Source organism: Pipistrellus kuhlii, unplaced genomic scaffold (assembly GCF_014108245.1).
Source record: "Pipistrellus kuhlii isolate mPipKuh1 unplaced genomic scaffold, mPipKuh1.p scaffold_m20_p_2, whole genome shotgun sequence".
Taxonomy (NCBI): Eukaryota; Metazoa; Chordata; class Mammalia; order Chiroptera; family Vespertilionidae; genus Pipistrellus; species Pipistrellus kuhlii.
Window position 1 is genome coordinate 163518285 of NW_023425515.1, and position 21899 is coordinate 163540183.

Here is a 21899-nt window from a genome sequence, read left to right on the forward strand (position 1 = left end):
GGTAGATCATATGGGAATTCTTGTACTTTCTACTTGGTTTTGCTGTGAAATTAAAACTGCTCTAAAAAATATAGTTTATTATTAAAATAAAAAATCAAAAGTAGGTAAATAATCAGAGCAAACTTTATTTAAATTAGAATATATACATTTTGTGCCTATAATTTTATAACAAAATACTGGTTTTGTGTCTGTATCATTTTATAAGTGACATCTGCAATGTGAGAAGTCTTCTATTTTTTTACTTAATAAGTAAATTCTGCCTTCGATTATTCTATTATTGATGTACAAATACTAATCCTGGGTAAGTTATGTTCACATAGCTGTTGTATAATAGAGGAAATGCTTTTCCACTCTATTAACCAGTTTGTAATAGCAGTTACCATAAATTTACTTGTAAAAAATAATAATGCTTTTTTATTTTGTAATTTTAAATACAGTGGGGTTTTTTTATGACTGGGAAGAATGTTAATACCAATGTGGACTTTTATCAAAGGATCTCAAAAAATTTAGACAAGACATCTTTCTGAGACTTAAGTAATACACTTGCCATTTTTGCGGTTCTGGAAATTGTTACCAAGAATTTATGACATGCCTACATTTGTGTACAAAGTAACAAAATTAGAAAATGAATTTATTTTAAACTTAGACAAAGAAGCAAAACTAAGTTTTGATGGCTTCTCAACATGGTTGAGCATACCCTATGCAAAAAGCATAAGAAGAGAGACCTGGCCACCAAAGTGGGCAGTCTCAGAATGGGAGCCACAGGGAGAGTTGAGTTGGAAAGTGTATACCAACTGACTTGTCAGTTGAATATATTAGTTTCAAGTAGCTTTGTAGCTTAACGTCTTTCTTGCTTTTTTAAAAGACTTAAGAAGGTGATCGTTATTTTTTTAGTTCCTCTGGATCTGCTTCAGTCTTGACGCACAGTAGCTCAGGAAATAGTCTGAAGCGTCCAGACACCACCGAGTCACTCACTTCTTCCGTGTCCAATGGAACAAGTGATGCTGGTAAGTGACCTCTGAGGATTTAACTTTTTTTTTTCTTAAAAATATTTGTTTGGGAGAAATTCTCAATACTGGTAGCAGCACAGATTGGCCCTTTTCCACCAGTCTAAGAAGATCTGTTTTGTTTTAGATCTTTTCGATTCCTATGACGACAGAGATGATGAAGGGGAGGCAGGATCGGTGGAAGAGCACAAGAGCGTTATCATGCATCTCTTGTCACAGGTTCGGCTTGGAATGGATCTTACTAAGGTAAGAATCAAATTTGGCATTTGCTGTCTTAATTTGTGGATCTTAGTGATTGTGTGGTGAGTGCGCCTGCAAATATAGTATAATGACATAACTTCTATTTATACTTTTATTGTGATTTAATATATATTAGGTGAATAAACTGAGCATTTTTATAAATGAATTAAATAAATAAAGTTGGAATAATTTCCTAGAGATAATATGGATGGATGAATATTTGGATTTTATTGGGGGCAAACAAAGGACTAGTATTGGGCTTGGTTAGTGGTTTGGACAAAAACTAAAGCAGTATAGTGCACACAAAATCAAAATGAGCAGAGTTCTGACCTGGGGTTATAGGAGCTATGCTAACAACCTACCTCAGCTATTACCAAACCATGTGACCTTGAGCAAGTCTCTTCTGTAATGATCTTTAGGTTCTTTATTTGCAAAGTGGACACACTGACTGACTTCAGAGTTGTAAGGATTAGAACAGATAATGAATGGAAAATTGTATGACACACATTCAGCCATACAATTACTGTGGCCTGGATTTACTAGTAAATCTGAATCCAATCTTTGTGCTCTTGAGTGCCTGATTGATTTAGGAGACTAGTGTACAGTTGCCTTTGTATATCTCTGCCACTGTGCTAGCAGCCTCGTCCTTGCACTTAATTCTCACCATAACACTACAAAGTAGGTGTTATTGTTCATTCATTTTATTGATGAGGTAACTAAAACTCATGGAAGTTAAGTAACTTGGATAAATCCTATTAAGTAGCAGAAGTGAGATTCTGATCTGGTCTGTGATTTCAAAAGCTATAATCTTTCCATGCTGCCTCTTATCTTAAAGAGTTGAACTGTAATAGCTTTCTATTGGTTAAGTTATTCTACCGAACTTTAGAAAGTTAATAACATTCAGGAGTCTTGCTTTTATTATGACCAGGTCAAATTATAGTCTTTGTCAGTGTGAGCTTCATTTTGATTTGGATTTAGAGGGTAATTAAGAAAAAAACTAATCCATAATATTTACTACTTAAGTATCTAAAATAAAACCTTCATAAGGATAGCATTAACTTGTGAGACCCAACATACTTGCCAGGAATGTTCCAGATAAGAGAATATTTGTAGGAGTTTGCCTCAGTGTTTATTAGATTGCATAATTGCTGGATCAAAACTTTTACTTCACATTTTAAAGTCATAACCTATTTTTAAGCATTGACATTTCTTTTTTTTTTCGACATCTTTACCTTGGTTGGTTTTGGTCTCTAATTATGGAAGACCCACCTAAAGGTAACTTGAAGGATACTAGGTTTATTATATCACATATGACAAGTCCAGAAGTAGAGGAATGAGTTTCGGGGTTGATGCTGTCAGTGGGCCGGCAGTGTGGGAAAGGACCTCCATTCTCAGTCTCATCCTTAGATGTCAGTTACTTGAGGACACAGATTCATAAATAGATAAATTTCCTAGTGCATTAATGATGATAGAGAAGCACAATCCCCCACCCCCACCCCCCGCAAAGTGAGCAAACCCAATTTTGAATTCCCACATGAATAACGGCACAGTGAGAAAATTTCTCACTTTCTTTGAGCTTCATTTTTCTCCCATGTAAAACAGGGGTAATAATTTCTTCACAATAGGGTGGTTGCACAGTTCAGTAAGATAACGTGTATATAATGCCCAGCAGTCTTAGGCACCCAAAGCTTGTCTAGAGTAGTTTGTTGTTGTCACACTGAGCCAGCGAGCTAAAGGGAGGTTCACAGCGGAAGTGGCTTTGAAAATTCAGAACCCCTTCTCTGTTTTTCATCTGCTGGGCAGGATATGGGGCATTGCTCAATCAGAGCAGTTTGGGAAGTAAGTAGGTATCAGAAGCATGCCAGGGCAGTACTTGGTGGGTGTTACCATGATGAGAATGGGTTTTGTTTTTTTAGCAGTGCGGCAGTCTGTTTCTCTGTAGGAGAATATGATCCTCAAGGCTCAAATGTGTGTGTTTTGCAGGTAGTTCTTCCAACATTTATTCTTGAAAGAAGATCTCTTTTAGAAATGTATGCAGACTTTTTTGCACATCCGGACCTGTTTGTGAGGTATTTGACAATAAACACAGTAGTTTCTTATTGTTGAAGATTTTACCAATAGCTTTCTGCCTTTGCAGAATAGATGGATTCCCGGCCTTTGAAATATTTCTGGATGAAAGACATTGAATATTTTGTTTATACTAGAGGCCTGCCTGTTTGCTTAGGTTACATGATAGTGGTGTTCTAGGCAACCAATATGTTAAAAAATCTTAAGAGACCACTAATAGGTAACCAGTATTTACAGAGCCACAGCTATAAGCTTATGTGGTCCAGGTCTGGTATTCACTGTTAAATTACTTACATATATCCTGATGAAGTTCAGTTAACTGAGTTCATCAAACCTCTCTAAAGCGCCCATTGTTTCCCAGACACACTATGAGCTGGAGAAAGAAAAAGCCAGTGTTTGCCCCTGAGGAGCTTACAGTCTAGTTTCCAGATTACAGACTGATTCATAAACTTTGAATGTAAAAGCTTGTGATAGTAAATATATGTATAAAAGACAGATGTCATGGAAAGGTGGAATTGACCTACAAGGAGGTGAGTTGGCATCACTTTTCAGTGGAAGCAGGAAATTTTCTTTGTAACGGGATGTTCTAATCTGTCTTCTCATTGCATTTGTTTGTGTTGGGCTGCGGTTTACTAAAGTCAAATACTACAAATCACTGAGAGATCACAGTGGGTGGACTCATTGGCTGACATTGATATGTATGTTTCCTTCCTGATGAAGATTTAAGAGAACCATTTTATCAATAGCCGAAAGGAAGAATTTCAATTAATATGACACTGTTTAAATTAATACATAACTTAACAAATAAAATCAAACACTTATTGATAATGTGTGATTAAAGATGCAAAGTACCAATTATTCATTAGATACAGGTTCGAGATTTAAGGGTAGTCTTTATGTATGAGAATTTAAACTTTGAGGTCCCTTAGAGGAACCATTTAAAAATATTTAAAAGTACAGCTAAAATTCTAGTAAATAAGATTAAGTGGAATTCTAAAAATACTAAATCCAAAAAAGGAAACAATGGAACATGTAACAAAGGGGACTAGATGGTAGAGTTAAACTCAGCTTTATCAGTAGTGACACTAAATATAAATAACATGCATACTCCATTTAAGAGTGATTCTCAGAATGGATAAAAAAAAGCAAGATCCATCTGTATGCTATTTGCAAGCAGGAGATTTTATTTTTTTCTTATTTTTATTTTTTTTAAAATATATTTTATTGATTTTGTACAGAGAGGAAGGGAGAGAGAGAGTTAGAAACATTGATGAGAGAGAGTCATCGATCAGCTGTCTCTTGCACACCCCCTACTGGGGATATGCCCACAACCAAGATACATGCCCTTGACCGGAATCGAACCCGGGTCCCTTCAGTCCCCAAGCCGACACTCTATCCATTGAGCCAAACCAGTTTCGGCAAGCAGGAGATTTTAAATATGAAGTAGAAGGATGGACAAAGACATAGGCAAAACATATATAACAAAGCTGGTGTCACTTGTATTAGTATCAGACAAGAGTTTTTAAGATAAATATTGGGATATTTCATATGATTAAGAAAAGGTCAATTTATCAAGAATACATAAGAATCCTAAATGTGTGTACCTAGTAACACAGCTTCAAAATACATTCAGCAAAAATTGGCTAAACTGAATGGGAAAATAGACAAGTGCACGATTGTGGTTGGAAATTTCTCAGGAACTGATTGAACAGTAGCTCCCTGCATGCACTGCTCCCATTTCACCCCCACGAACATCTGTAAGGCTGTGGAAGAGGCAAACAGCATTACCTGTCAGCTTGGCCTGGTTGACCTTCAGGACACTATCAGTTTGTATAACAGTCTTTCTGGTACACATGGAACATTCATCAAGATATATCAGGTACTGGGAAGATGTAATAAATTTAAAATCATTGCAACCATACAGAGTATATTCTCTGTCCATGAAAGAATTAAATTAGAAATCAATAACACAGATACATCTAGAAAATCTCCAACTATTTGGCAACTAAACAGTGCACTTGTATGAAGTTCTGGAACAAGGAAACTAACCTGTGGTACTAGAAACCAGAAACAGTGTTTGCTTCAGGGTGAGGGGTGGGGATTGCTTAGAAAGGGGGGGATAAGGAAACTTGGGGGAAATGGAAATGTACTGTGTGGTGATTAATTAAACGGATACACACTTCTGTCTCCGTCGCCAGACCACGCGCTTAAGACCAGTGTGTTTAATTATTTCTGTTATGCCTCCATTTTAAAAGGAAACTGTGAGGTAACTCCTGTGCTGGGTCCTCAGCGTGTATCAGAGTGGGCCATGCTGAGGGTTGCTACATCAGCTTGCATCCTGTCAGAAAGCAAAACACAAATTTTGTCTTTCTCCCTTGCAGCATTAGTGACCAAAAGGATGCCAGAGACCGAATGGTTCAGGTTGTAAAATGGTACCTCTCAGCCTTCCATGCGGGAAGGAGAGGATCAGTTGCCAAAAAACCATACAATCCCATTTTGGGCGAGATCTTTCAGTGTCACTGGACATTACCAAATGATACTGAAGAGAACGCGGTGAGTTCTGCACTGGCATTTTTAATTATCTTAAGTTGTGTACTGATCCACACTTCATTTTGTTTGGAGATAGGAAACAGTGATACAAGTAATGAACAGAAGATGCTCACTACCCATAGAAGAATAGTGTTGTTGGAACAGCATATTTTTAATATAAAGAGCAATGGGAGAAGAGGGCATGAGATAAGGATAGAGATTTAGAAATCAGATGATGCAAGACCTTGTGGGCCATAATGATGATATCATGGCTTATCAGGATGTCATTTTTTGTTTTGAAAAGATCTTTTAACGATTTTAGGAAAAAACAAATTAGAAAGGGGCAAAAATAGAGGCGAGGGGGCCTTGGCCATTATTCCAGGAGAGACATGGTTGGTTGAAGCTGTATTTCAGAGTTAGAACTGGTAGGTGGATTGGGGGAAGGTAAAGGAAAGGGAACAGAGATGAATCCTTGCATGTGGGGCTTCAGCAGTTGATCAGTGCTGTTGGTATTAAGAAGGAAAAGGTTGGATTTGGGGAGGAAAGATCAGGAACTCATATGCGAAACATCGAGATCGCTCATGATCTCATAGACATGTGAGTGGAGCTGTCAGTTGGAGCTAGACTTTAAGAGTCTGGAGTTGAAGGGAGGGAGCTAGATTGGAGATGGTGCTTTCGGAGACATTAGGTCGACAACACAGCGCACAGTGGTAGGTGACTCAGACCTGCGCCCAGGGCTCTTAGCACTTAGAGGTCACTTTGAGGAAAACAACCAGCAAGGAATCCTCAAAGTAAAAGGCCTTGAGGGATTGGGAACAAATCCCCTGACCCACAGTGCCTGGCATATAATAGTCTCTCAGTAGACATAACTTCATATCTTTCCCTTTCCAAGTGACTCATTACATGTAGTCCTCTCTGAAGACAGAGGCAATCACGCGTCTGTTCTCACTCCAGTGTGTGATTCAGCGCCATGTTGAAAGTGTGCCAGGTGCTTTGAGTGTATAGACGGGGGAGCAGTAACCACTGAGGGAAGGAGAGATTCCCCTTATTAGAGTCTCTGCAGTGTCATTTGTGTTTCCAAATCAAAAGAAAATGATGTTATATTTGCTTGCAGGAGCTAGTTTCAGAAGGACCAGTTCCCGGGGTTTCCAAAAACTGTGTAACATTCGTGGCTGAGCAAGTTTCCCATCATCCACCCAGTAAGTCACAGAGCTTAGCTCCTCTGCAACATCCACTTGAAACCATGCTGGCAAAAAAGGGTCATGAAAAGCTCATAGGCGAGGTCACTACTGTCTTGATTAATGTCTGCCTGTGTCTTCCCAGTCCTGTGAGGATGGGCGTCTCATATCTGTTCCTTGTATAAGTTCCAAAGACTGTTAGCTTCACTGTTATTTTCCAAATAAACCTTTAATGCTTCTAAAGTTATTACACCTAATAGTTGTACTGAAAAGACCTCAGCAACTTTGAGACAATTTACTAGTATATAAATGGGATATAGTTCTGCTCAATATATTCCTGACATCAGGGAGAGACCGTATCTCCTGTGTCTTATTGGCTCAGTGCAGTGGTAATACTGATGGGTCCAGCTTGGGGCTGAGATAGACAAGCTTGCCGACCAGAAGAACAGATAGACATTTTGATTTTAAGCCTCCAGGATTGGCCATCGTCTCATGGTTCAGGGAAGTTTCTGCCCACATGACCCCAAAAGAATGTTTTCATTGGGGAAAACGGTAAAGAATTTTCATCCAGGAGTCAGTTCTTTCCCCAGGTTAAGGGAATTGGAGAAGTGGGTATAATTACACAGTACACTAATTGTTTTAAAAAATTTCTGTAGTTTCAGCCTTTTATGCTGAGTGTTTTAACAAGAAGATACAATTCAATGCTCATATCTGGACCAAATCAAAATTCCTCGGAATGTCAATTGGGGTGCACAACATAGGGCAGGGTAAGTCTTTGGATGGGGTGGACTCCCATGTTAATAGAAATTTATGCCATTATAATGGGTGCTGGTCAATTGTCTAAATAAGAGAATATGGCCCCAGAAAGTCAGCCTGGATGTCATTGTTTGCATGTAAGCATGTTTGTTTTGGGTGAAAGCAGTGGTGGGGTGCGAGCTTTTCCCCCCCTAAATTGAATGGAGAATCGATCAATCAGACAAGAAGACCTAATGGCCAGGTGACACTAGTCATCAGAGTTACTCTCTCTTCTCTCCACAGGGTGTGTCTCGTGTCTAGACCATGATGAACATTACATCCTCACATTCCCCAACGGTTATGGAAGGCAAGTAGAGCTGCATCCGTTTCTTCTGATCAGCAAGCAGCAAACCCTGCTGTTTCTTAAGCTATGCCCCTCTCTTTCCTCTGAATTGTTAGCCTTACCTGAAAACTTCCCATTTTGCAGGTCTATCCTCACAGTGCCCTGGGTGGAACTAGGTGGAGAATGCAATATTAATTGTTCCAAAACTGGCTATAGTGCAAATATTGTCTTCCACACGAAACCTTTCTACGGGGGCAAGAAGCACAGGATTACCGCTGAGATTTTGTAGGTATTTTGTTTTTCTGCGTTCATGCTCCTCTTCTCTGAAATACTGTTCCTTTTGTCTTGAATGATGATGTCTGTTAGGAATGGACCATTTTAATGGTTCTATCTTTGTAAACATATTCACATCTTGTGTGTCAATTCTCTTCTTAAAATCCCATTTTCAGAAGGAGTCTTAAAATCAGGTTCAGAACAATCAGGTCACTGGTGTGATTTCCTTCCTACAAACCCAGCTCATGGATTCTTGACTCACTTGTCCAGATTGGACCGTGAGCTGGCCCATGCAGTGGACTGACTCCCGCATGAGTGTCTTCAGGTCATATTCTTTCTCTTTGCCTTTCTGGGGGGGACAGTAACTTCACATCTGGGCCTGGTTTTGTTTGACACTCTAGGGCCAGGGTGGGGACCATCCAGCCCTGGAGCCATATAAGGCCCTTGAAATCATCAGTCAATCATTAGGGGTGAGTTAATTAAATGTTTGACCAAATAGTAGGCTAAATTTTAAGCTGATAATTTTGTATGGCTCATAAATGATGTTATAATTTATCCAAACGCCCCTTGGCAGAAAAAACGTTTTCACCCCTGGTTTAATCTTTATGCTGTGCAGGCTTGTAGTCTAAGAGCAATAGGCTATATTTGTGGTCAGCAAACTGCAGCTCGCGAGCCACATGCAGTTCTTTGGCCCTTTGAGTGTGGCTCTTCCACAAAATACCACGGTGTGGGCGTGTCTATTTTGAAGAAGTGGTGGTAGAATAAGTTTAGTTTAAAAAATTAGGCTCTCGCCGAGACCGGTTTGGCTCAATGGATAGAGCGTCGGCTTGGGGACTGAAGGGTCCCGGGTTCGATTCTGGTCAAGGGCATGTACCTTGGTTGCGGGCATATCCCCAGTAGGGGTGTGCAAGAGGCAGCTTATCAATGACTCTCTCTCATCATCGATGTTTCTAACTTTCTATCTCTCTCCCTTCCTCTCTGTACAAAATCAATAAAATATATTTAAAAATGTGGCTCTCAAAAGCAATTTCAGTCGTTGTACTGTTGATATTTGGCTCTGTTGACTAATGAGTTTGCCGACCACTGGGCTATACCGTACAGCCAAGGTGTGTCATTGGCTTACACTGAGGCTAGTTTAAATGAATTCTAATTATGTTTGCACAAGAATGAAATTGCCTAAAGACAAGTTTCTCAGAACATATCCCATCGTCAAGTGGTACATGATTGTCCTTAATAGAGGACAACTGGATTCTCCCACTTCCTTGCAGTTGGTTGCTACATAGGAAACTCTCTGCACTTGGGGGGAAAGTAGAGTGGAAAAGGCAAATAACATCTCAGTGTTACAAAAATAGTTTTGATCTAAGAGGGTCTTGGGTACCCCAAGGGGGTTGCCAGACCACACTTTGAGAACCACTGCACAGTGGTCTAAACCTGGTGTTCTATATATATATATTTTTTCATTCGTACCCCTTCCTCAAAGCCCCTAAATCCTAGAGGAAACTTAAGGTTTAGTCCAGTGATAGAAGCTTCATCCCTCTGCCTTGTTTATTTTTCTCTCCGACCTTTCAGCCTCCTCCTGGCCTTTGCCTTGCCCTCCTAACTTGTCCTTTGCTCTGATGCTTATCTTTCCAAATTCCATTCCTGCCATACATGTCATTATCCTGTCCAACTAGAGGTCTTTTCGGACCTTTGAGGAAGGGATCCTTGTCAGGAAAAGAGGTCAAACTGTTTTGACTCAGGTCCTTTTCAGCCTCAGGTTGAAAATGTGGTCTCTGACGTAAGCAAAACCTTCCCTGACCTTCATCTCAGCAGTTTTGCCCTTGAAATCCAGGGCTCACATAACTCCTCACAGCAGTTACCACCAGAATTTATGCCCACTAGGCTGTGAACAGGCTGAGGGCAGGAATTGTTCCTAGTTTGCTGCTGTCACCAGCTCAGGGCCCATCTGGTTCTTACAGTTGACTGGGAAATCCAGTTCCGTTAAGCTGCTTGACCAAAGACTTCACAGTTGCTCTTCTGTGTTCTGCTCTGTGTAGATTGGTCCCCAACCAGAATCTTTAGTAATTTTCAACTTGAGACTGACACAAATGTTTCTTTTCTATTAAGTTCTCCAAATGACAAGAAGTCCTTTTGTTCAATTGAAGGGGAATGGAATGGTGTCATGTATGCAAAATATGCAACAGGGGTAAGTAACTGTATTTTGCCACTTGTTTCAGGCTACATTGAATTGTAGCCTATCCTTTACTCTGGCTTCCTTCCACTGGAAATTGAACCCTCGAGGCCAGCTTTAATGCCATCTCTTCAAGCCTTTTCCTTTCCTCACCTCTTCTCAGCAATAAAGCGAGTAGAATGATTTGACTCTCCTCTAAAGATATTCAAGAATAAGTATGCTGTACACTTGAAATTAATACAGCACAATTCTGAATGTAAACAAATTGAAAAAATATTTTTTAATAAAAATTTTTAAAAAGAAAAATGTATGTTACAAAAGGCTTGGCACATAGTAAAGCACCCAATAAATGTTACCTATATCATTAGAATGTGTGGTATGTTTATAAAATGCAGGGCTGAACTAACTTGTGTTTATATGCAGTTTTATTTTGTGTAAGAAATGTATTGAATGCCTGGCACCAAGGATACAGAAATGAGTAAGATAGTCCTTGCCCTCGGGGAACTTGCAAAGGGTCCCTGATTAAGATAAGGAAGGTGGTATGGGATTAACAGGATTCAATGAACTGGATTTTGGATTTGGAGAATTTGAAATGTAAAAAGCACTTCAGCATACTATCATTAGTATTGGTTGTTTATGGGTCTAGCTCTCCAAGAGATTACATCCTGAGTATGTGGCATCTGGTCACATTGAAAATGTTTATTAAATTGAGCCTCTACTAAGACTTAAGACAAAACTATATTTTAAGGCTAAAGATTGCTGATGAAACTGTCTTTCTCAATATGTGGGATTTGATTATAACATCTTTTAAAATCTTCTGGGAAGAGTTGGCTCTTCTTTTTAGAACAGGTTGAACAATAAAATACCTCTTCTGTTTATTTCCTAGGAAAATGCAGTTTTTATAGATACCAAGAAGTTGCCTATAATCAAGAAGAAAGTGAGAAAGTTGGAAGATCAGAATGAGTATGAATCCCGCTGGTAAGGAGACAGCAAAACTAAAGCTGTTGATTTGACTAGACATAGATGCAGGACTGGGTTATGGAGATAGCAGAGTGCAAGAGCACAGACTAAGTTTGAATGCATAGATTCATGAAAGCTCCACCACTTACAGTTTTGTAACCAAAACTTGTAAGCTTTCCTCTCTGCCTTTTTTCCTAAAATGAGAACTGCTTCAGAGTTGTGAGGAATAAATGAGATGATCATGTTTGAAGCATATTATACTTGACATATAGTAAGTACGTCGAGTGTGATGGCTTACCACCATCTTTGAGGTTTATAAGAGATGGCAGTGAGGTCCCAACTGAGAGATGAGCCTTCAGGACATTTACTTGCAAGAAACTTTTTAAAATTTTTCATCCCTAAGTATTTCAGTGTATATCTCTAAAATGACATATGAAAAAAAAGAAAAACCCACAAAGTATCATTATCATGCTTTAAAAAAACCAGTTATTCTTTAATGCATTCAAATGCCTATTTGGTATTCAATATTCCAGCAGATTCAAACATTTTTTTCCTTTCCCAATAAAATCAGGGTCTTTTAGTGGTATGAGGAATTATGTACTAAAGTTCTTTGTTTATTGTATTAGGGCACATGTGTCAAACACAAGGCCCGCGGGCCAAATCCGTCCCGCCAGGCCTTGCAATGTGGCCTGCACCGCGCTGTCATCACTGCACTCCACTGCGTTTCCATCACAATGACAGTTTATGACTGTTCAGTAAACCATTCGGCCCGCAATTTAGGCTGGATTTTAGATTTTGGCCCCTTCTCTGATTGAGTTCGACACCCCTATATTAGGGTATTTAGTGGATTAGGGAATTCATAAGTGAAGGAAGGGGGCCTTATACACCATTACTCCTGCTTGTTGTCACTAACTTGTTAATCTGCTTGGCTAGACTGCCTGCTCAGAGTTACGTAAGTGGAACCATGGAAGTATACTCTGCTACTCACAAGGGGATCTTAGGCGTGGACACTTTTCTATCACTTGTAAAGTGACCTATTTGGACCAGACCTGTCCAGTTACTATCTTCCAGGCCTTGAGAGGACGCTTACCCCTTTAAACTTCTGCAGTTGACTCTCTCTATTCACACCATTTCTCCAAGGGAGCTTTTCTGAAGTGGAACTTCTCAGCTCCTCTGTTCTAATCCTTTTGTTTTATAGTAAAGGACACTCAAGTCCTTGAGACATCACCAAAGTTGCATAATTAGATGTAGAGTCAGAAATAGACTCCCAGGTCTCAGTTCTCACTGTTCGTTCTCCCCTGTTGTCCCTACCATATGTCCAAATTGCTGCTCATCCTTTACTTCCTCCATTGATAAACTAGCAGTGGAATCTCCCAAGTCTATTTTTCTGATCTTTACCCCAGGGCTCTGGTGCCAATTTAAGGATCTTGAGACTGTGAACAAGGGCACTTAAGGGTTCCTATAGATTTGCATTTCATTCTCAAGATTGCTCATAATTGTGTCCATCTAGTACTTAGCACCTTAACTTCTTCCTTTTTTTTTTTTTTTTTTTTTTAGCCTTTGGAAGGATGTCACTTTCAACTTAAAAATCAGAGATATTGATGCAGCAACTGAAGCCAAGCATAGACTTGAAGAAAGACAAAGAGCCGAAGCCCGAGAAAGGAAGGAGAAGGAAATTCAATGGGAGACGAGGGTAAGCTTGCTCTGGGAAACCTGCCCCAACCTCCCAACTGCTGCTGCTCCTGTCCGCTGAGCTGTAACTCATGCGTTCATTTCAGTAAGTGAAGTTCCAAACGCTGTTTTAAGCAAGCATGCTGATAAACAAGATGAGCCCAGTTTCCTGTAGAAACTCATCCTATATAATAAAAGGGCAATATGCAAACTGAACCTAATGGTGGAATGACCAGTCGCTATGATGCACACTGATCACCAGGGGGCAGATGCTCAATGCCGAAGCTGCCCCCTGGTGGTCAGTGCACTCCCACAGGGGGGAGCTGCCTCAGCCACAAGCAGGGCTGACCTCTCCTGCCTCCTTGGCAGTGCTAAGGATGTCTGACTAAGCTGTCAGGTGGACATCCTCAGGGTTCCTGGGCTGCCAGAGGGATGTCTGACTGCCGGCTTAGGCCTGATCCCCCGGGAAGCGGGCCTAAGCCAGCAGATGGACATCTCCCAGGGGGTCCTGGACTGCGAGAGGGCGCAGGCCAGGTTTAGGGGCCCCTCCCCATGAATTTTTGTGCACCAGGCCTCTAGTTTAGTTATGGGACTAGACATAAAATAAGTATGATACTATAGAAGTACACAAGTGTGTAACTGAATTCTCCCCCTTTCTTTTACAGTTATTTCACGAAGATGGAGAATGTTGGGTTTACGATGAACCATTACTGAAACGTCTTGGTGCTGCCAAGCATTAGGTTGGGAAATGCAAAGTTTACACCTGATAACCAGGGCAGTAGGCGTAATCAAGCAACAGTCTTCCTTTGGGAGAACATTCTTACTCCCTTATTGCAGTGGTTCCTATCTCAGGGATACTGGACTTTCCGATGCAGATGAACAATTAAAAGCGAGAAAAGCTTCCCTTTTTCCTCTTTTGTGGCAGTTACAATTTTGACTTCAGTCCTGAGAAAAACTTCGGGTTTTGAAAATACCATGTCTGCTCTTTTTCCAAACCCCAGGCTTTGAAAAGCATTTAAAAATCCCAGTCTCAAACTCTGCACTCTAGTACTGCTGTTGAGATAATACATCATCTGTTTCTTAGTTCATATAATCTTGGGATATATATATATATATACACACATATATATACATACACGTACATATACATATATACCTGATGCCAGATTTTTCATAAATATTCCATCTGTAAATATTGGTTCCTCTGAGTTCTTTTAGAAATTTAGCGCAATGTATTAAAATCAAGTATTAAGAAATTTCATGGTCTCATCTACAATAACTTTTATTTTGTAATTGTATCTAACTCTGGGTTACAGTTTAATTATACTCAGTGCTTCTTAAGGCTTCATAAAGTACTTTTTCCAACCTTTTTTAAATGTGTTTTTGTTTATTTATGGTTAAATTTGGAGGCAATTATTTGGCAACTTTCAATATAGGAATTAGCCTTTCACAGGACTCACCTGTAATAATGGAGGGCCATCCTTGCCCTCACCACTCCCTCATACTTGGTGTCCTGTCTCTACCCCTCTCTACCCCCCAAGTCCTCATCGAACTCATGTAGCAGACATAGGACTACCAATGTTTTAATCAAAAACATTTTACCGCCTTAAAGTAAGCATGTCAAACTTGCAGCCCACAGGCCTCATGCTCGTTTTGGGTTTGACATGCTTGCCTAAAAGGGTTTGGGAAAAATTTATTTCTGTACCCCACACTGAAAAACAAGAATGCCACAGCAGCAAATGCCTCATTCTGAAGGGTAATACAGAACTATCTTTATTTAAAAATACATTAAAAACAACATCATCATTTAGGTATTAGTATTAGCACCTAACATTTAGGTACTAATAAGACATGGGTTACACAGGGCTGTCATACAGAACTGGATTCTCAGTCTGAGAGAACCAGGTGCCAGGGCTTCTCAAACTGCTCCTATCAGCGTTTTGGCCACCCTGCTGATTTCTCTGCCAGCTGCTACCATAACCCTTTTTCGTTAGTCACCACAGAAGGGGTGGGGAGTAAATCAAATTTTATGACGCCAGTGCAAAAATTCAATGGAAGCCCTAAGGCCATAGTAGTGTAAATTCATAAAATACACATTTTAAATACACAATGTTTCATTCAGGCCAACGAGACTGCAGTTTATTTGACTATTTTATGGTAGGGGAGAAGGTTAAGTGTGGATGTGAAAGCCCTGATATCAGTAATGGGGATGGTAGAATCTGTCAGCAGAGGAGAGGTTGGCAGGTAGGTTAGCTGCATCGGTTCAGAAGAAGAGTTTGAATCCTCACCATGAGGGGTACCATCCTCTTCCAGCTCATACTTCCCAAATCCAACAACCTGGAAGAAGCCAAAGGCTCTAGGTGAGAAATAGGCTGACCAGATCTAGGCAAAGACCTGTTAGGGTCTCTGCTACTAGCACAAACTCAGAAAATGATGGCTAAATGACAACCATACTCACATGAACACTAAGCATTTTGCTTCCTGGGCCTCTGTGAGCCTTGAACCAATTGACGAGGTCTGATTTTGAGAAGGACTTCAGTGCTTCAATCTTTTAGGGGAAGGAAAGATAGGAAAGAGAGCTATAAAAGACTAGCAACACATTTTCTTAAAAGGTAGTTCTTAACACCTGGCAGACTTCCATGGTCTGAGCACATCAAGTTTCAGCTTGCCCCAACCTTCCAGAATAGGATAAAAATAAGCTTTGGCTGCATATTTTAAGGTTTCATAAGCAAGAATGGGTAGCAGATACTGTAATTATAGCTGAATAACACACACAGCCAAAACTCTTAGGTACATAGTAACTATACTCAAGTGAGAGAAAAATACAGAAACTATTGAAATAGGTAGAGAACTTTATCTGTTCTGCTTCTCATAGGAAATCTAGTGCCTTAAGAGCCTCGTGTTAAACCCTCTGTCTCAATGTCCTTTTGTAATTCACCACATCTACACTAATTAAAAAAATGCTAATTGTACCTTTGCTATGCCCACAGCCAATCAGGAGTGATATGCAAATGAACCCAGCAAAGATGGATAAATTTGCATGTGCAGGAGGCAGAGGCCTTATGGTGGCCGATGGAGTTGGGGACATGGGCAGGTGGCAGGGAGGAGGGAAGGAAGTGCGGGGGGCAGCACCTGAAGCCACGGGTGGATCCAAGCTGAGACGGGGACCCTGGCAGCCGGCAATGCCTGGGTCCAAGCCACCAAACCACCTACCTGGGTCCAAGCTGCCCCGTGATCATGGGATGAAGAGCCCAGGCCCAAGCCGCCCCGTGATCTTAGGGCGAAGAGCCTGGGTCCAAGCATCCCACAGTCACGGGGCGAACAGGCCAACCGAGCTGACCCGCAATCACGGGGCTAACAGGCCAACCGAGCTGACCCATAGTCACGGGGCTAACAGGCCAACCGAGCTGACCCACAGTCACGGGGCTAACAGGCCAACCGAGCTGACCCGCAATCACGGGGCTAACAGGCCAGGCCGAGCCTGACCAAGCTGCCCTGCAATCCCAGGCGAAGCCACCGCTCTGCTGACCAACCTGCGCTATGGACCTGTTCCCCTCTGGCCTGCAATCATGGGAAGTCTCCCTCTCCTCTGAATTAGGAGCACCAGCCCAGGTCTACCCAGCGGCCTGGTCCTGACTGCGGGGGTGAGTTCCTGCAGGCTGGGGTTTGACCCTTATGCATTAGCAGGAGGAGACCAGTGCCTTTGTTATTGCTGTGTGTCTGGGTTTTAATTGGACAAATGCCTGGTGGTCCCAGTGGCCAGCTCAGCAAAATCTTTTAAGAGGAGAATTCTGTCTGGGTTTCCTCAAATTCCCTCAGCCCCTACTCACCCCTCTGTAAAAGTGCAAAACAAGTGAGGCCCTTAAAAATCAGCTGCTTCATGAGTATGGCATCCCTTCCTATTTTAAAGGAAGCTAAATTCCATGTGTACTATGCTATGATATCTGAGGCACAGGACAAGGGAGGCCCTAAGTGTACTATGCCTTGATACTTGAGTCGTTCTTTATTGTTCAACATAATTTATTTCTGTACACGTCAGTTTGTAATAGTTAAATTACTAGAATACATCTTGCTATAAAATATTACTAGAAGATCAAATGATCAGGTGACATTTGTTATTTCCTATAAAATAACAAATGGTATGCTAAAGTGATAGGTATTACAGAAATATTCAGATAGAGAAGACCTACAGGCTTGATTACAAGTGAGGCTTACTATCAGCACTCAAATTTATTGCTTGAAAAAAAGCAGGGAGCCATCTAGAAACAACCAAATATAAGCCCTTGAAGGGAAAATGTAAATCGGATAAGCTTTGCTATTACTAGAATAAGAAGAAAAAATTCAATTGCAAGAATGAAAACCACATTGCATCTACTCTAAGTAGTTGTTAAAGAAAAAGTGGTATACTATGAAAATACTTAATACAGGTTGTAGACATTTGTTCGAAGGATTTCCTAGAGTAGGTGGTATTTCAGTTAATTTTTTTAAATGTGAAGAGGTTAGCTAGATAAGAAAAAGGTGTAGGGGTTCCAGATTGCAGCTGGAGGAACCCCCCCTCCATGCACAAATTTTGTGCGCCGGGCCTGTAGTAGGGTTACATCATCTAAGAGACTGGGCTGTAGCACACAGAGCTCTTTTTTGTGGGTTTTACTACTTTGTCAAAAGATCTACACCAAGAATCCTGTCTGGAGATTCATAAAGACCAAAGTTTTAAATTTTCTTTAAATACCAGAACACTTCCCCCACTCCCACCCCCACTTCACAAATCTTAACATGAACCTCAATATGTTAAACAAATGAATCTGCTCTAATTAAGACTGGTTGGGGGTCAGGAGTAAGGGTTAGCATCCTGCACATTTGGCTGCCTAAGATGCTAGAGAGGCCAGTCTGCAAACTAATCGAGCAATGAGCAAGTAAGGAACCAGGCCTAGGTGGGAGTGCCCCAGGGGTCTCTTCCACCCAGTACCAATGTGCTTGGAATTGTGACTCCTGCCAACTCAGAAGCCCCTGAGGCAGTCTTATTCAGAGAGCCATGTCATTACCTCATGGACAAGGCGGTCAAAGAGATACTGTTGTGTCACCACTTCGTTCCAGTTCCTGTCCACCTCCTCCCCAAGGTGGGTGTCCTCGCACTCCTTCAGCTTGATCAGGGCTGTGACCTGTCACCAAAAAGAGGTCTTCAGGCATGGCATCACCCTGGTGCCTCCAGAACATACGAGGCCCTGTCCCCTGTGGTTTGTGACGGACATGCTATAGTCCCTTCACTTGGGACCTGGCAGCATGATGCAGAGGGACGAAGCTAAGAAGACATGCTCAAGTTAAGGTGGGGCTACAATGTCCCAAAACTAGCCAGCAAAGCCAAGGCTGGTGTCCAGTTGTCTTGAGAGTGTGTGTGGGCCAAGAAACAAAACACCAGGCCAGCTCAGTCACCTGGGTGTTGAATGCATCCTCAGTGAGGTTTTCAATCTTTTCCTCAAAGCTAGAAAGAAACTCTTCTATCTTTTTATCAACAACTTCAGAGCTGAAACAAAACAAAAGTCATTAGAAATCTTGTCTCAGAAAGAGGCTAAAGTGTTTTCTTACCAGTCCTCAGCACTCCCTTAAATAGAGGGAGGGAAATGACTGGAAAGACCCCCATCCACCCCAACTCTGGCCCATTTTCCTGGCATCCTCATACTGAAGCAGTGACCCATGCTTGTCCCATGCTTGATTCCAAAGCTGAGATCCAACCAGGCCTTGTACCTGGATTGTAGCATCAAGGCCAGTACCTTTGTCTTTCTTGTCTTTAGATCTACCTGAAGACATAAACATTGGCAAGCCCTGTATAGTGACCACAGGATTTGAGTCAAACCCTAACAGGAACCATTGATCCGTCCTGGATCAGGTCTTCGATGACCAATCACTCTGCAGCCCCCACCCCCTGCAGCTGTGATTTCAAGTTGTCTGAGGTTTATCTGCAGCCCCTACTCTTCATGCCAATAATAATAGTTTGCTTACTCACTTGTATTTAGTTGCCTGAGTCCCCACAGTGACAGAGAATCCTAGAATCCCAGATGTGTTCCTACAGGTAGGGTAGACATGGTACCTACAGCCAAAGCAAAAAGTTTTATGAGCATAGCTGGTCACCTGAGCCCTGCCCTCAGAAACACTAGAGATGAGGGAAGGGTTTCTGCACATCTTGACTGAACCTCGAGATCCACAAATATGTATACATCTATTTCATTCTCAGGTTACAGGATCACAGGCTAGCTTCTTCTCTTGCTAATCTTGAAATGTGACCAAACTGAAAACCCGATGATAGTCCAAGATGCAAATTCCAGCATCTCTGGCCAGTAGGTATGACTCTAAGTAGGCATGGAAGGGCCAAAGAGCTCTGAGAGACTGCTTAGTTCAGGATACCTGAAATTTTAGCCTGCAAAATAAGCCCCAGCCCCTTATTTGAGCTCAGTGCTCTTGCAGCAGACTTACCCAAGGGTCTGCTTGGTTCGAAGGAAGTCAAAACAAGGCTCTTCCATGTGCATCTGTAATTCAACATACTACCCATCAGCCCAACTCCTAACCGAGAAAGCTCCATTTCTTCCCCTCAATGTTCCATACACCCCCAAAGTCCAGCCTCCCTGCTGCCTTCTTCCTAAATTGCCCAGTTTCCTATCCATGATCATACTGGTGAGAATACTAAGTAACCATCTCACCTTCCAACCATAGGTCTCTGACAATGCCAAAGTGTCTACTCCTAGGCCAGTGGTCAGCAAACTCATTAGTCAACAGAGCCAAATATCAACAATACAACTGAAATTTCTCTTGAGAGCCAAATTTTTAAAACTGAAACTTCTTCAAACGCCACTTCTTCAAAATAGACTCGCCCAGGCCATGGTATTTTGTGGAAGAGCCACACTCAAGGGGCCAAAGAGCCGCATGTGGCTCACGTACCGCAGTTTGCCGACCACGGCCCTAGGCAGAAAGGCCAGTCCTCTGTGGGTCAGGGGCTCCTTAACTCTTTTATACCACTTACCACAAGCAGCTCCATCAGAGTGTATTCTTTCAAACTCCTGGTACCTGACTGAAAGGAGAAGGTGGTCAGACCAACTGAAAATCCAGTGGCTTGCAGGGCATTTTAATCAGCTATTCTTGGCAACCATTTATTCATACGTCCATCCCATTCTTCTCATCCCCCAAAGAAAGTTGATCATACCCTCCACTGCCACACTTTCTACAATTCTGTTTATACATCTGTCTTCCTGGCAGAAGGTCTGTGAGGAGAGGACTCATGTGTGCTCATTTGTATCCCTAGCCTTAGGACAGACCTGCAGGGCAGGCATTAGAGCACGTGTCAAACACAAGGCCCGCGGGCCAAATCCGTCCCGCCAAGCCTTGCAATGTGGCCCGCACCGCGCTGTCATCACTGCACTCCGCTGCGTTCCCATCACAATGACAGTTTATGACTGTTCAGTAAACCATTCGGCCCGCGATTTAGGCTGGATTTTAGATTTTGGCCCCTTCTCTGATTGAGTTCGACACCCCTACATTAGAGGAAAGTCTGATAATCTCTACCTGCCAGCTCCCACCAAGGACCTAGAGGGCACAATCTAAAATTGTGCAGAAATGTCTGGGTATCAAGAAGGGTAACTGGACCTGTTCCTCACGTGGAAAAGATGTGACTAGGAGCTTTGCAGCCATGCTCAGGGACCCAACAACTGATAAAAACGCCTAGCAGATACCACATCCTGGCTGTCCTGGAAACTGGCAAAATAAAATGGTTAGAATAAAAGAGGACAAGAGGCCAACAAGCAATGACTTTGCTAGTGCATCCCCCTGCCAGGCTCTTGTAGGGTCCTCTGACAGACTCATTTCTACCCTTCCCCCCTTCACTAGAGAAAATGCTTTATAAAGTGAGTGCTCCCTTGCAAGCCCTGTATAGCAAGATTTCCTGTTTGCCTCTAGGACTGCAATAAAACCAGTCAAAACTTTTTATTAATTTCCTGTTCAAAATGCCCTCTGCGAGGAAGGAAGTGGTTCTTCTCCAAACACACACACACCCCACCCCACCCCACCCCCAGCGTCAATGCCCTAAAGGTACGTAGCCATGAGGAGAGCTGTGCAAGGGACCAACTGACCTGGTAGTACACGGTGACTTCAGAGTTGGCATCACCCTTGTTTAGAGCTCTCACTTTGCATATGTGGTGGGCACTGGGAAGTTCTACCACCTGGAACTGCACAGACATCTCCTGCTCCAGAGGCCTGAAGTTCAGCTTGCTGCAAAAGAATCAGTGTGGGTCACTGAGGCAGTGCCTTTATCCTCCTACCCCACCCCAAAGCTGTGGAAAAGAGGTCATCAGGCCTCCACAATCCCTTCTGAAGTGCTCTGTTTATATAACTAGCTTCAAGAAAACCTACCACAAGAATTATGTCCACTGTGGTTTAGTAACAATTGAGTAGTGGCTCAAGGCTCTCCTGCTCGTAAGAACATACAACTACCAAAGAGAAAACTCAAACTAATACTCACTCAATAACATATTTCAGGAAATCCATAGAATCCTAGGAGGCAGAGAAGAAATAACTGTATTAGGCTCTCTTGACATTAATTTCACCCAGAACCAACTAATATCCATATTCTAATCTTTTGGGAAGCCCTGGATAACATAGGAAAGCAGATATAGTCTGTCACCCAAAATGCTGGATAAGTCATTCATTGATTGGGCTTATCATTCACTGACTTAATATTATGT

General features: G+C 41.8%; 2 protein-coding genes across 22 annotated transcripts in view; one reads left to right on the top strand and one right to left on the bottom strand.

Moving 5' to 3' along the window:
- The window catches only part of OSBPL9 (oxysterol binding protein like 9), a 113225-nt gene extending 98682 nt beyond the window's left edge, over positions 1–14543 (top strand). For 16 of the 19 annotated variants that reach the window (XM_036447255.2, XM_036447257.2, XM_036447260.2 and 13 more), the window contains 12 exons: positions 895–1007; positions 1135–1253; positions 3231–3316; positions 5696–5867; positions 6958–7042; positions 7678–7788; positions 8060–8123; positions 8244–8384; positions 10479–10557; positions 11429–11520; positions 13060–13195; positions 13839–14543. In XM_036447255.2, coding sequence (XP_036303148.1) covers positions 895–1007; positions 1135–1253; positions 3231–3316; positions 5696–5867; positions 6958–7042; positions 7678–7788; positions 8060–8123; positions 8244–8384; positions 10479–10557; positions 11429–11520; positions 13060–13195; positions 13839–13913 — 1273 coding nt within the window. In that variant the 3' untranslated portion in view covers positions 13914–14543. The remainder of the gene's footprint in view (positions 1–894; positions 1008–1134; positions 1254–3230; positions 3317–5695; positions 5868–6957; positions 7043–7677; positions 7789–8059; positions 8124–8243; positions 8385–10478; positions 10558–11428; positions 11521–13059; positions 13196–13838) is intronic. The other 3 variants (XM_036447259.2, XM_036447258.2, XM_036447261.2) reach the window with 3 other exon arrangements.
- A 377-nt stretch (positions 14544–14920) lies between these two features.
- NRDC (nardilysin convertase) overlaps positions 14921–21899 on the bottom strand; it is a 72593-nt gene continuing 65614 nt past the window's right edge. Inside the window, exons 23-31 of one of the 3 annotated variants that reach the window (XM_036447244.2) lie at positions 21677–21708; positions 21288–21426; positions 20186–20233; positions 19642–19694; positions 19175–19258; positions 18604–18694; positions 18216–18332; positions 15632–15721; positions 14921–15510 (exon numbers count right to left, since the gene is read on the bottom strand). In XM_036447244.2, the coding sequence (XP_036303137.1) occupies positions 15313–15510; positions 15632–15721; positions 18216–18332; positions 18604–18694; positions 19175–19258; positions 19642–19694; positions 20186–20233; positions 21288–21426; positions 21677–21708 (852 nt within the window). In that variant the 3' untranslated portion in view covers positions 14921–15312. Of the gene's footprint in view, positions 15511–15631; positions 15722–18215; positions 18333–18603; positions 18695–19174; positions 19259–19641; positions 19695–20185; positions 20234–21287; positions 21427–21676; positions 21709–21899 lie in introns of those variants that run through there. The other 2 variants (XM_045584593.1, XM_045584594.1) reach the window with 2 other exon arrangements.